The sequence below is a fragment of the Anoplophora glabripennis genome, unplaced genomic scaffold (genome assembly GCF_000390285.2).
Source record: "Anoplophora glabripennis isolate ALB-LARVAE unplaced genomic scaffold, Agla_2.0 scaffold18, whole genome shotgun sequence".
NCBI lineage: Eukaryota > Metazoa > Arthropoda > Insecta > Coleoptera > Cerambycidae > Anoplophora > Anoplophora glabripennis.
Window position 1 is genome coordinate 1,496,331 of NW_019416221.1, and position 13,974 is coordinate 1,510,304.

Here is a 13,974-nt window from a genome sequence, read left to right on the forward strand (position 1 = left end):
GAATACTGTATACACTTGAGAAAAACAAGCCTGTATACACCCAGTGCAACAATTCGCAAACGAAAACGTATCAGTACGAACAATCGCTTGCTTTAGATGAATTCTCGCCGAGATACGACCACCTGAGACCTTGACGTGTTTAATTTTGCAATTTAATTGTGCAAACATTTACCAATTTATTTACATTTATAGGTTGCGCGCATAGGCGGCCTATTTTGCAAAATCCCGATTATGCGACTGAGCAGAAGACATCCGTGCGAGCCGAGGAAAGTTACGGTTGGGCAATAAAAAAAAATTCGCCGGGGCTTACGGATTCTAAAGTGCTGATTCGGCGTTTGAGTAACTGTAGTTGGGAACCGACTACTAAGTAAATTCTCCGTATACGTGATGAAGGATTGAGGTCAACGTTGTTATTGTTAATGCCTTGTACTTGTGCATTAAAAATAACAAACCCGACTCGGGTGTTTTGGGAACCTCTTTACAAACTCGCCGTGGAAAATATTCGCCGTACACATAAATAACTGGGCTCTCGTCCGTGTTAATTGCTGTGTGAAGAAGTTATACGGTTTCTACCAATAAATTGGTACAGGGTGGTAGCTCCAAAATTAATATTCGGTTTCCTCTATTCTTCAAAAAAAAAAACGATATTAAAAAAAAAATTGACGAATGCCTTGCTATTTTTAAATGTATTCCTATCGTGAATCGTTACGGCCTTACGATTGTTTTTATTTAACGCTACAGTAAAATCAACCATTTTTCAAGTACTTGCATTTTATAACGCTTTTTAAATTTGCTGCTCGATATCCAGGTCCAAAGATCTTTACGAAATACATGAAGCTAATTTGTGGACAATCTTACGTTGTGTAAAACTTACAGAATTAAAAAATACCTACTGTTTATGATCAAAATACGGAAATAGCTATAGTAGATTCCTTTGCTTCATTTTCAGTCATAACTTCTCACTAATACTAAACTAACATAAACCCATAATGGGTTTAAGAGTAGTAAATAATAACTCCAACAATGACAGTGATAGAATAATAAAGACACTAGTCGTCTTACTGATATTAGTGGTTTTCGTTTTTCTGGATATCGATCAGCAAATTCTCTACATGATTTTCAAATTACTTTGTTACATTGTCCATAAATAACAAACACATTAAAATAATCCTCATTTAATTTAAACGATCCCCAGGCATTTTTATTTAAATTTTCGGCAAAAACTATTGGATGTTCCAAGTTAATAAAGTTATAGCTGTTTGAGGTTATCAAAATGTAACAACTAAATTGAACACCTAGTATTAAATGTTTTAATGAGTTGGTACACCATAATTTAGTGTTACCTATGCCCTTTACAGGTACCAAGAATCCACTTGATATCACGTTCCTGAAAAGAGTTACTATCATCCCCAATTCCTGTGCACAACAATATGCCCTTTATTTTTCCCTGCCTACAGCTAGTAACAATTTAAAATACATTTTTTATTTGTCTGGAGTCTGTACCAGTTTTTAAAAATTAACACGTATTTAACTAAATGCACGGAAAAGAAAAAAGAATATCGATCTGATTATTATACTTGTTATTGTTGTAACTGGAAACAGTGACTGTCTCTCTCTCTGGTAAGAGAATGAGTACTTCTCTTTATGAATAAAAGCGTCACGAGAGCTGTCGCCTCAATTAACTCAATTGATGCGACAGCTCAATTATTTTTAGCTTTAATTACCCCATTGACCGTACGTACGTCTCGCAAGTGGGGGGAGAGGGGGTGGGAGGATGCTCTCGACAAATTTCGCTAGTATTTACACGTGACACCGCCTCGGCATAACTAGACAAGACTTGAAACAATGGGCTCTACAATAATGGAACTGGAAAACGTATAACTTTGATGAAGCACAAGAATTAATGGAAGACTTCTATAAGTCATGAACCAGTACATGTACAGGGTGTTATATTTTTAGTGGTTGTCATTCAAAAGTGGGTTAAAAAATGATAATATTCAGACCATCTACTGGCTGGAAGGAACTTTTAGTTTTAAGATTTGTTTCTGTTTAACGTTTTTTTATGCTTACAATTATTTTCGAGACAGTAGCTACTTTCGTCCTTGACATGCGAAGAAGGGATGGAGTTTTAAAACGTTTATTAGAACTTTTTTGTCAAAAGGTACGTAATCTAATTTTGCGGCCCTTATTATGTGACTAATTACTTTTTCAGAGTTGTAAGGTACCTAACTAATACTACTAATAAAGTTGAGATCCGTTGCACTTTGATTTTGAAAGAAGTTGCAAAACTGGACGAGACGACAACTAGGAAATTAGCTGTTTCGCTACAACGACCGATCGCTGTGTAGTTTTTTTTTTAATTTTCTGTCTGTATACGTGGTTAAAGTTAATGACATTATGACTGAATCACCCTATATAACAATTTTTTATCCTTCATTTGAGGGACAACCACTGACAATATAACGTGTTCAGAATTTATTTCTAGTCGTTGTCGAGGAAAATGCATTTCTCAACATATATCGATGGCCCTGTACCCGGCGAGAAAAAAACCTCAATTCTTTAATTATTATCTAATTAAATCATATGTAATCCACGTTTTTCCGAAACGCACTATACCCACGGTCTTTGTCCCGTGGTCGACCGCGAAGGAATGCCTTAGATGGAAGCTGTGACTCAGAAGCCAATTAGGCCTGTTTCGCCAATTCGCGGGCATACGGTGCGAGTGAGATAACTGGAAGTGTTAGCGGACACCGGGCGGCTGTTTCGACACCGAGGATTGCCTTTTTATCTCCAGATTGCCAACCGTAAATGGCGATGTCTGTTTCGTCCATTCAGGATTTACCGCAGTGGTTTTCGCTGTATACGCGACCTAAATCATCGAGCAACTGTTATTTTTAACGCGAGTGAAGTAAGCGATATCGGGGCCAAGTTTCGAAAAGCAAACATCTTCAGCAACAGGAGGAGGCTCCTGGGAATGATAAGACCGTTGTAAAGGTTAGGCGACAACAATGAGAATTCCTCGTACGATTCCATCAGGCTGAATGAGTAAGACAAGTCCTTATGTGCTCTAAAAAATCCAAACGCCATTCACGAGTTCCACGGATATGACCTTGGAGAATACGTATTAATGTATCCAACTGGATGCCGACACGGTGGGGTTATTCCACTGGTATTTGTAGTGTATCTATGATAATATTTCTTTTGTAAAACTCCTAGATGATTGTAAATTTCCATATAACAGAACCGCCATTTGAAACGTACATTTATTTTCGCCCCACACTTTCCTTTGACTCAATTTACTTCGTGAACTGTACAGCTTAGATACTGAGAACCTTTTTATAGCAAATTTCATTTCCTTCAAAATGTCATTTACGTTTTTGCTGTAAATCATCATTTATAAGAAAAATGCAAAAATCGATAAATATTAAAAAAAAAAATTTTCGCAGTGAAACCGTCCAAGTCACAGATCCCTACTATGTGCACTTTCAAAGAACAAAGATTCCCCTATAATTATCGCCTATAGACAATAAATTAACGTGAAATGCAGCTGAGATATAGATAATTAAAAAAAAACGTAGGTTTACTTGTAAGAAAATTTTAAAAAGAAATACTAAAAATTGAAATGAAGAGCTGAAATTTGGTGAGAATTTTTATTCCAATGTTTACAACAATATTTCGTCAATGGAACGAAAAAATTAAATGTACGTTTCGAACGAAGCACCCTATATACTTTCACTGATAAAGAGTTAAAAACTCATGGGAAAAATTCGCCAAAATGAGGCCAGCGGAAATTAGACTTTTACCCAAAGAACATATGAGCGACGACAAAGTAACTCTTCGAGTATGGACTAATGAGTTGCCTTTTATGGAATTGTTCTATTAGAACCCAAATTTCTACTTTAATAAATTTATTAGTTTTCTTAGCAACTACCTTGAAGATAACGTCGTTAAATAATACGAAACAATGATAAAAGAACACATTTTATGCCTTTGCTTTATTGTTATTACACTTGTAATTATTTCGTAATTAAAATAAAAGCAATTTTTAAGTGACAAAATACAAGTCTTTTCCAACGGACATGAAAAAGGTGTAAGTATTTGGGAAACCAATGGGTAAACGATTAAATTGCAATGAAACTACATACAGAACGTTCATTTAGAAATCGCGCATCGATTCCACAAAGCCCGCGGCCCAATAATTGCCGCCTTATATGCACGTGTTATCAATCGATTGCTATTTAGCGCGCACTAAAATCCCAGAAACTGTTGCGATTACTTCTATGTCGGAAATTTTGAAACTACCGTTCTGTTCTATTAACTCTCCCCTTTTGCTAAACGTTTAGTAACTTCTGCTGCAGTTACAATGTCTGGCAGAGTGTGACAAAAAATGCCCCGAACGATGATGAAAGTTTTACGAGACTACAAGTTCACAACAAATAAATTTGTTCGACAAACGCTTTTGTTGTGGGAAAGGATACGATGTGAGTATCTGCGTTTGAAAGTCGATTACTTCGTTAAAATGACAACCGGATAATATACTCTTATCAGTTCCAGATCTACGGCGGACTTCGCTAAGGACCCCTGCGGACCCATCAACGACGGTGATCGAACGTCTACCCTGATACTTTCCAGTTCAATAACCAGCAACGGTTCCCCTCCAGTACGTATAGTACGGCACAAAATTTAAAGTTGTATATAACTCAGATACTATTTATTATTTAATATTTTTCAATAAATTCAAATTTTTAATAATTTAGAACATTGTTAAAAATGTTGCGAGCACCTATGCGAGCAAATATGCCCAACAAAGGTCAAAATAAGGTAGATCCAGGACATGGCACCCAAATTGGGTCCGTACAACGAAACACCCAACCTTATTTAAAGACAATACATTAAGAAAAAATCCTAAGCAGAATGTGAAATAAAAAATCTCTTTGTACTGACTGTATTTTACGTGATTAGTTTTTGTCAAGGGTAATAATAGAACAGCAAGATTACAGGATATTATACCTTTAAAATAGGGTAAACAAAAATTGCAATAAGTAAACCTAACCCTTACGTGGTCACCGAGGTATAAATATGGGCACCTAGCTGGCCAGACAACCCCTAAAATTGTACTATTTTCTTATATTACACAACATTGCAACATCTGAAGACGACGGATATTATTACGGATATTGCTGGTATAGTAAGCTACCGTGAAATAATATCGAAGTTTAGAAAAGAGAAAGCGCATATGAAAGTCGTCCACTTTCACTGAAAATCAAGAATATTCACCTCTGCCAACAAGCGGCTCGAAATCGATTTGCCTACAAGTTTGCAGTGATTTATTTGTTTAATAAAAAAGTGGTAGCCCGTAAAAGGTCTAGCTGCGCAAAATTAGCAAACCGATTGAAACAGTTTTACCATATTATAACTATCTAAAGGTTTATTTGGTTCGTATTACAAAACTGACATTAATCAATCCTAACTAAGACAGTGTAATATTCTCGGTTGCGATTCGATATCTTTTTGCTACACTTTCGATCTTGTCTATTATTTGAATTTAAAACTTTTGTCAGTGAACAGATTTTTCACTTGGGTTTTAGAATTGAGTCCTTAATATGTCTTCCAACGACAGAAATCTGGCACTATCATGGCTTGCAAGCGCAAAACATCGGAGATATCCATTTCAAAACATACTCGAGTGACACAAATCCGTCCGGTTGGGTTACGACACGGGCAAATTGCAAGATACACTTCTTAACCTTCCTAATAACAGTTTTTACGGCGACGCAACTATAAATTGTTTTTATTATGTAAGCTGGTGTACAATTAAATCGCCATTCCGTTATACAATTGCGGAATTCCAGTAGTGCAAACTAACAGTACGGGTAAAGATGATCATCTTTCGCCTTATCTAAAGCACATATCGGCTGGTATAGATATAACTTAGTCGTCTAACAGAAGCCTCGTAGAAGAACCACATATCCACACGTACATAAATCTGCCACAGAAGCTTTGCTGTTGTGTCACGAAATCGATATAAACAATTATATAAACTAAAGTAATACATTTTTTTGTAACAGCTACAAAACTATCTCAGTTTTCGTTAAATTCCAATCGAAACGTTTAAATTTAAACAATCGCGAACTGTATTTGTCCTGTTCGGAATTATTAGAGCGTGAAATGCTCGACTTGAATCAGCAATACCTTTTTACCATACAGATGTAGGTTGAGTATTACATATCTTTTAAAAATATCGTGTTTTGGCGTACAATCAAATCGATCAATGAAAAGGACAGTTCCAGTAAATATAAGACACGTACACATACAAACCGATGATTCGTACAGATATTCTTCTCTACGTAAATACAAAAAAATAACAGGTTACCTAATAATCATTGGAACTTCCTTATTTGCAACTAAGAACAATAGATATGCTAACGAGTTTAATTTATGAAATAAGGTCGCGGCTTATAAAAGAACAATAACAAATGTAGAAGTCAAAATTCAGCAACACACACACACTGCTTTTTAATGAAAAGGATTTCGCCACCACCTTGTTTTTTTTTTTAATGATCCCGTATTAATAACAAACATTCAGACTTTTTAGAATACCATCCAAAATATTACAGCATTATATCCATTTGGGAAATTAGTTCTCTAAAATTACCTCTGACATTTGTTGAACAAATACTTTCATGTTGACATCATAAGAACATTAATGACTGTTTATATTGTTGTCTAAGTTTTAAGGTAATCCCCTAATAGCACAACAACTAATTAAGATAAATAACAAAATACACATAGGATTGAAAAACGTCCTGGGAAAGACCACTATAGTTTTCTACCGATTCGTTTATTGCTATCTTGAAACGACTAGATAAACAACTCAATCAAAACAGGCTTGTTTATTAAATGTAAATGAGCTTCATAGAACAGATTAAGGCAAACAAATAAGAAGGCTGGACATCCCAGGAAGGCCTTATTTCTTATTAAGGCAAAACGGCAACTGAAATCTTGAAACGTTTTAGTTTTAGCTTGGGATAATTTTGAGAATACTGTTAGTGTTACAAACATGTTTTCATAAGTGCATTATCTGAATGTAAATAATGAAGAATATAATGGTATATTAATTATAAATAGGTACTTGTTTTCTATAAACAAATATCATGCTCAAATCATAACACAAAGACTGGGATATATGATATTGCGCATATCCGCGGCCATGTTATGACGTCACGTGGAGAGTAAATAGCCATTTGTGGATATTATCTATGCTGGACTGCTTTTTGAAGCCTGAAGTCATTATATTATGAAGATGAAAAGATGGCGCCTAGTGTGAGTTCGTGTTCTGTTGCTGTCTGTAAAAGATGCAATAAAAACGTAATAAGCGGTCTAAAATGTGAAAAGTGTCCAAATTATTTTCATTTGAGTTGCGCTAAACTATCTAACAACGTTAAGTTTGTGAATGATAAGATCATTTGTTGTGAAAAGTCAGCGAATACTTGTTCGGAAGTAACTTCGCCTGACGATAGTGAAGTTTTTTCTAATATGGAAAGTAAGATTGACATACAACTTTTTAATTATGTCATTAAACAGAAGGACATTATAATCCAAGAATTAAGAGATAAAATTATACTGTTGAATGATCATATAAATTTAATAAATAAATATCATTCCAATGATAACAATGGGACTGTCTCGCAAAAACATGGCTTGAACCAACAGATAAGCAGAACAGCTGAGACCAAAAAAGCTATCAATTTAAATGAAGAAAAAAACTTCAGTAGCAAGAAGGGAAAAACTACAAATAAACAAAACTCCATTCAGGCGACCGAAAATCCTAATTTAATTACTAAGGATAATTTGACTACTGGAATTAATAAAATTGAATCCCAGTTAAAACTTCAAGAATATATACAAATAAATGATGATATTAACCACGCCACACATTTGTCATCCGTACGAAATAAAGAAGATTGGCAGAATGTGCCCAGGAGGAAAAGCAGGAGTTCGATTATAGTAGGAACTAATACTTCAAGTTCATCTGTAAAAGGTGTGCCTAGGACCATAGATTTACATGTTTATAGGATTGACACACAAACAACTGCAGCAAAGTTGAGGGATTTTATTAAGCCTACTTTCCCTGAAGTATTGTGTCAGTCAATGCAATCCAAATATCCGGACCTTTATACGTCATACAAAGTTACGATTTTAGAAGATAATTTCAAAAAAGCAATGGACCCTCAATATTGGCCTAAAGGAGCTTGTATCCAACGGTTTTTTGTCATGCGGAGGGTGAAGGAGGACACAAATCTATAATATTTAATCCTAATCTCTTATTGCTTAATGCTCAAAGTCTTAATTCTAAGAAAATTGACGAATTGTATTTAGATATATGTGACTACTCAAAATTATATTTTTTATGTATTAATGAAACCTGGGAGAACTCAGACTCGATTAATGCTTTACATATCAACGGCTTTAAGTTACAAAGCTATTACTGCCGAAAACATTTTTTAGGTGGTGGTGTTGCTATTTGGGTTAAATATAATATTAAAGTAAAGTCTATTAATCTTGAATCGTATTGCATCGACAAACAATTTGAAGTTTGTGCTGTAGAGTGGGACTGTGAAGGTTTAACTACTTTAATAATAAACTGTTATAGAGCACCATCTGGAGACTTACATATATTTTATGACGGAATCACCGATGTACTTCATTATTTAGTTAAACCTAAAACTAATATTATTTTATGTGGTGATTTTAATATAGATTCGTATAATGATTACAACACTAAAGATTATAATTCCTTTTGCAATGTTTTAAACTGTTTCAATTTAACTAGAAATGTTTGGTGGCCTACTAGAGTGACAAGCACATGCCTTAGTACGATTGATCATATTTTTACCAATTTTGAACATCAAGGTATGTGCAGTGTTTTTGATAATACTTTGTCGGATCATAGAACTGTTTTTTTCGAATTAGGTATCGTGACCGTTGATAAAAATAACACATCGTTTTTGCGTAGGTCTTTTAGTGACAATTCGATAAATAATTTCTATACCGCTCTCAGTAATGAGAACTGGGACAATTTGTTTAGCATAAAAAATATTAACGATGCATTTAATTATTTCAATGATGTTTTCTTGTATTATTTTGATCTGTATTTCCCTCTTCGTAAATTTTACAGAAGTAGTGTCATGGGTAAAAACTGGGTTAATGATGAAGTCAAGATTTCGAGTATGCGTTTAAAGGAGCTTTTTGTTTTACAAAAAAGTGTTCCTGAATTATCTTACATATACAAAGAAAAAAAAAGACATCACAGATTATTAATACAATCCTTAAAACAAAATTATTATGAACAGAGAATTATTAATTCGGACAATAAATCGCAATCTGTTTGGAATGTTTTGTCTGAGTTGAGTAATAAAAAACAGACTCATAATAATATTGTGTTAAAAAAAGACGATAATGTATATGATGACCCTAATAATGTAGTTTCTCTGTTTAATAATTATTTTATCGCATCTCCCGGAAAAATAATCAATAAAATTCCTAAAGTAAATATGTTTCCACTCGAAAATCTGATTCCATCTCAAAATAACTCCTTCTTTCTTGCTCCCTTTAATGTAGATGAACTGTTTGCTATATTATCAAATAAGTTAAAGAATAAAAAATCTTCAGGACCAGATAATATCCCTATGTTTTTGATCAAAAGAGTATTACGGCCTATTATTCAACCGCTTGCTTTTCTTGTGAATTTGTCATTTGAAGTGGGTGCATTGCCAAATGCCCTAAAACTGGGGAAAGTTGTTCCCGTTCTTAAGAAGGGTGATCCAATGTCTCTTGACAATTATAGACCTATAACAATGTCTTTGGGATTTTCAAAAGTTTTTGAATATGGCTTCCTCGAGCGATTAACATCTTTTTTAAAGAAATATCATATACTTACAAAAAATCAACATGGATTTCGTGCAGGTATGTCTACTACAACTGCTATGCACTCTTTATATGATAATATATTGATGGCTCTGGAAGCGTGTGAGTGTCCTGTTGGGGTTTTTTGCGACCTCAGCAGGGCATTCGACTGTGTAAACCATACACTGTTATTATCTAAATTACAAAATGTGGGTATTCGCGGATTAGCACTAAATTGGATCAGGACTTTTCTTGAGGAGAGGAAACAATCAGTTATTATTAATTATAATAATCAGAATAATGCTTCTGTAACATATAAATCAGAGTATGCCTCTGTTAAGATGGGAGTCCCACAGGGATCAATTTTGGGTCCTGTGTTATTTTTATTATATGTCAACGATATTGACACTATTTCAACTAATGCTCACTTTACTATGTATGCCGATGATACATCTTTGGTTTTGTCTAATAAGTCAGATCAAATATTAATGCAAGATTGTCATATTTTATTGGATAATCTGAATAAATGGTTTTCCCAGAATTCATTATATCTTAATGTTGCTAAAACTCAAGTACTCCGTTTTCATACGAGTCGTGCTATTAACTGTAAAAACTTAAGCTTTGATATTAATAATTTTCCGTTGACTAGTACTGATAATACTTACGTAAAATTTCTGGGTTTATATTTAGACGAAAACCTCAATTGGAAATTTCACTGTCAAAGTCTAATATCTAAATTGTCATCTATTACCTATTTGTTTCGAAATATCAGAACAGTTCTTCATATAGAACACCTTCTTTGTCTGTATTACGCCCAGGTTGAGTCTCGACTGAGGTATGGTGTCTGTTTTTGGGGCAATTCGGTATTAGCCTCAAATGTTTTAATTGCACAGAAGCGAATTTTAAGGTGTATGGTAGGAGTTCCCAGTCATTACTCGTGTAAGGATATTTTTAAAAATTTTAAAATTCTACCTTTACCATGTCTGTTCATATTTGAGATCTGCTTATATGTATTCAAAAATAAAAGTAAATTTGTTTTAAGTGATGCACTCCTCAAGTATAATACAAGACACAATACGAATTTACATGTTCCATTCGCTAGAATTAGAATAACGTCCAACTCTCCCGACTGTTTAGGTCCTAGGCTATTTAATAAGTTACCTAACCAATTAAAATTGCTGAAAAGTGAATATTTGTTTAGGAAATCTTTAAAGCAGTTTTTATTGGAAAAATGTTTTTATTCCATATTGGAATTTTTACCGACTTTGTCTTAGTTTGTAAGTTTTATTTGACTATTCCTATACATATTATGTCTCTGAGGAAAATAAATTATTATTATTATTATTATTATTATTATCGATATCTGTTTATTGATGACTTCAGAAGTGCATTGCTTTGCTTGTACAACAACTTCACAACTCATCCAAAAAAAATTTGGGAATAGATGCGGCATGAGAAATGGAGTCAATATCGTAAAAAAAATTTATATAAAATCCTTAGTTTCAGAGAAAAAAATTATTGAAGTTGTAGTACATTCAACCATTACATAGCTGCGCGTATAGCAAGTCGGAGTTGGTGGATATCGTTTTAATTTATGATGAAGCAAGACAACATTTATGTTATGGTGAAGCAAGACAACATTTGTGTTAGTTCGTAGAAACTGAGTAAGACGGATCCAAATGTGTTTACACGTCGGTGGATAAAATTTTGAACAGTTGTAACATCAGGTATGTCAAATTATTTTATTATTTAAAACTACAAATTAATTTTATTAATTAATAATAACAATAACGGCACAAGCAGTTGAATTTGCTGATATAAAATAGGTGCTATAAAATTCTATTTATTTCTTTCCTTGCGAATGTTTTTGTCCGTTTTTATCACACTTGCCGCCATGTCGGCCGCATTGTGTGAGGTCAGGTTTTACAGTGAACCAGTTTCCAGTGCCGTGCAGAAGTGTATTTTTAAATCATTTTCGAACGGCTATTTTTGATTTTTTCATTAAAAAATTGTATTTGTAAGAGTCCCCTGTACATCCAATTTTTTTTTTTTTGGATAAGGTCTGAATTACCCTGTATTTTCAATTTTGTAAACAACGAAAACATAAAAGTTTGCGAACGTAAATATACATTTAAATCAAAAATACTTAAATTTGTCCTAGACGTTTTAAAACATTGAACTATATTCGTAGTCTGCTCCAAGAGATGTCAAATTAAAAAAAAATAAGAGCCACCAATTGTACGTCAGAATCCAAAATTCATTCTGAAAAAGCTGCACCAGAATTGGAGAGTATGTAATCATGTTGATATGAATTTATTATTAGAAATGTAACGGCAAATTAGCTTGAACCTTATTAATGAACCCCTTATATCACTCTCCACATGACGTCACGAGTCAAGGGATTCGGTTTCAGTTTACGGGAATATCATATATGTTAGTCTTTGTACCACGGAACAAAAATGGGGCGTAAAATAGAGTACCAGACTTATCAGAATAACCTAAACTACAAAATCAAACCGGCCTACTCACCTAAGATGAGGTGCAATTTGGCATCCGTTTGGAAGGCATAGTGTAATGTAACTAGAAAGGGATTATCGCGGACGGCCTCGAGCACTTGGCGTTCGGTCTTGGTGTGTTCCGTGGTCTTCTTCTTCTGGACGATCGAGGCCTTCTTCAGCACCTTCATGGCGTAGAGACGGCTGTCGTCGCTGCCACCGCGCTTGCGCACCAGGAAGACCTTGCCGTAAGCTGCAAAGAAAAACAAAATAATAGCGATAAATCAAGAGAAGTAGTTAATTCAAGAACATGAAGGAATATTATAGATACAATAGGAAAAGTCGGTTAACTCTCGTAACATCGAGATTCCAGTGCTGTACTTTGGTAGAGCTCTAGGTGACTCATCAGTGGTCCCATTCAATACTCTTCGAGGTATTTATAAACCGTTCGTTATTTTTAGAACTGAAATTACAGTAACTAGAAGAACAATTTAGATTACTAGCTAGAAAACTAATTGATAGAGACCGTGCGGTAAACACTGACCCAATGTCATACGGCGTAAGGCGACACGTGTCGTTGTACACGACTATTACAAACAAAATAAAATGCTATTGGAATCACTTGCCGTCGAATAAACAATACGGACAGTAATAGGCAGACTTAATTATTTGCAAGATATATAATCTATCGTTTCTGTGAAAACGTATAATTACCGTGGTATATTTAATATGTACTGTATTATTATTTAATTATTTTTTTATGTACATATATAGGTACAGAGTTCAAAAATTCTGTTCAAGTAGAAGTTTGAGCGATATGAAAAGTCATCATCATCATAATCAGTTTTCATACTAAAAAATGCATTGCAATTTCTAAAATATTAAATGAAAGAATTGCTCGAAACTGTTCCTTGGAGGACTCCATATTCTAAGGGGTTAAAAATAACATCTACTGTATATTTTGTGGAACTCTTCAACGATCCGTTTTTAGGATCAGGCGACCTTTCCTGAACCCAGTTAAGGACGCTTAGCAGTTGATTTTCGGAAGCCCAGGTGTGATAGGGTTATTCACGATATTCCAACAGTACCAGGTACCGTTGACGTGGTGATGTGACTGGGAAAGAGTAACGATTTCCAGCAAGTGAACAGTTCGACGAAAGCGAACCAATTCTTAGTCCTTTTTGAATAAATATTTTCCTAGAACTGAAGTAGCAGCGGTTATTCAGAAAAATGCTCTTGCAAATGCAGATCTTGGTGCAAGTCGTTAGATACGAGGTATTTTTTTTAATTGTCAGTGTTGCGAGAAACAACTACTCCGGGGGTTATATGGCCCTACCGGCGTTGAATTATACCCGCAACACCTAGTGCAATGTATAATTCAATGCCGGTAGGGGCATATAGCCCTCCTTACTCGCCAGACCTGGCCCCTTACGACTTTTCCTTATTACCGAAATTAAAATCAGCGCTGAAAGGACGAAAGGACTATTTTATACATATTCTGTTAGTAGATATAATAATTAAATCACTTTACTCCAAAACGGCGCTATACAATCACACAATAACGTCTGTCCGA

The 13,974-nt window shown here is 34.5% G+C and overlaps 1 protein-coding gene across 3 annotated transcripts in view; it reads right to left on the reverse strand.

Moving 5' to 3' along the window:
- LOC108908295 (ribosomal protein S6 kinase alpha-5) overlaps positions 1–13,974 on the reverse strand; it is a 114,013-nt gene that overhangs the window by 57,168 nt on the left and 42,871 nt on the right. For all 3 annotated transcript variants that reach the window (XM_018712310.1, XM_018712309.2, XM_018712311.1), the window contains exon 3: positions 12,436–12,654. In XM_018712310.1, the coding sequence (XP_018567826.1) occupies positions 12,436–12,654 (219 nt within the window). The remainder of the gene's footprint in view (positions 1–12,435; positions 12,655–13,974) is intronic.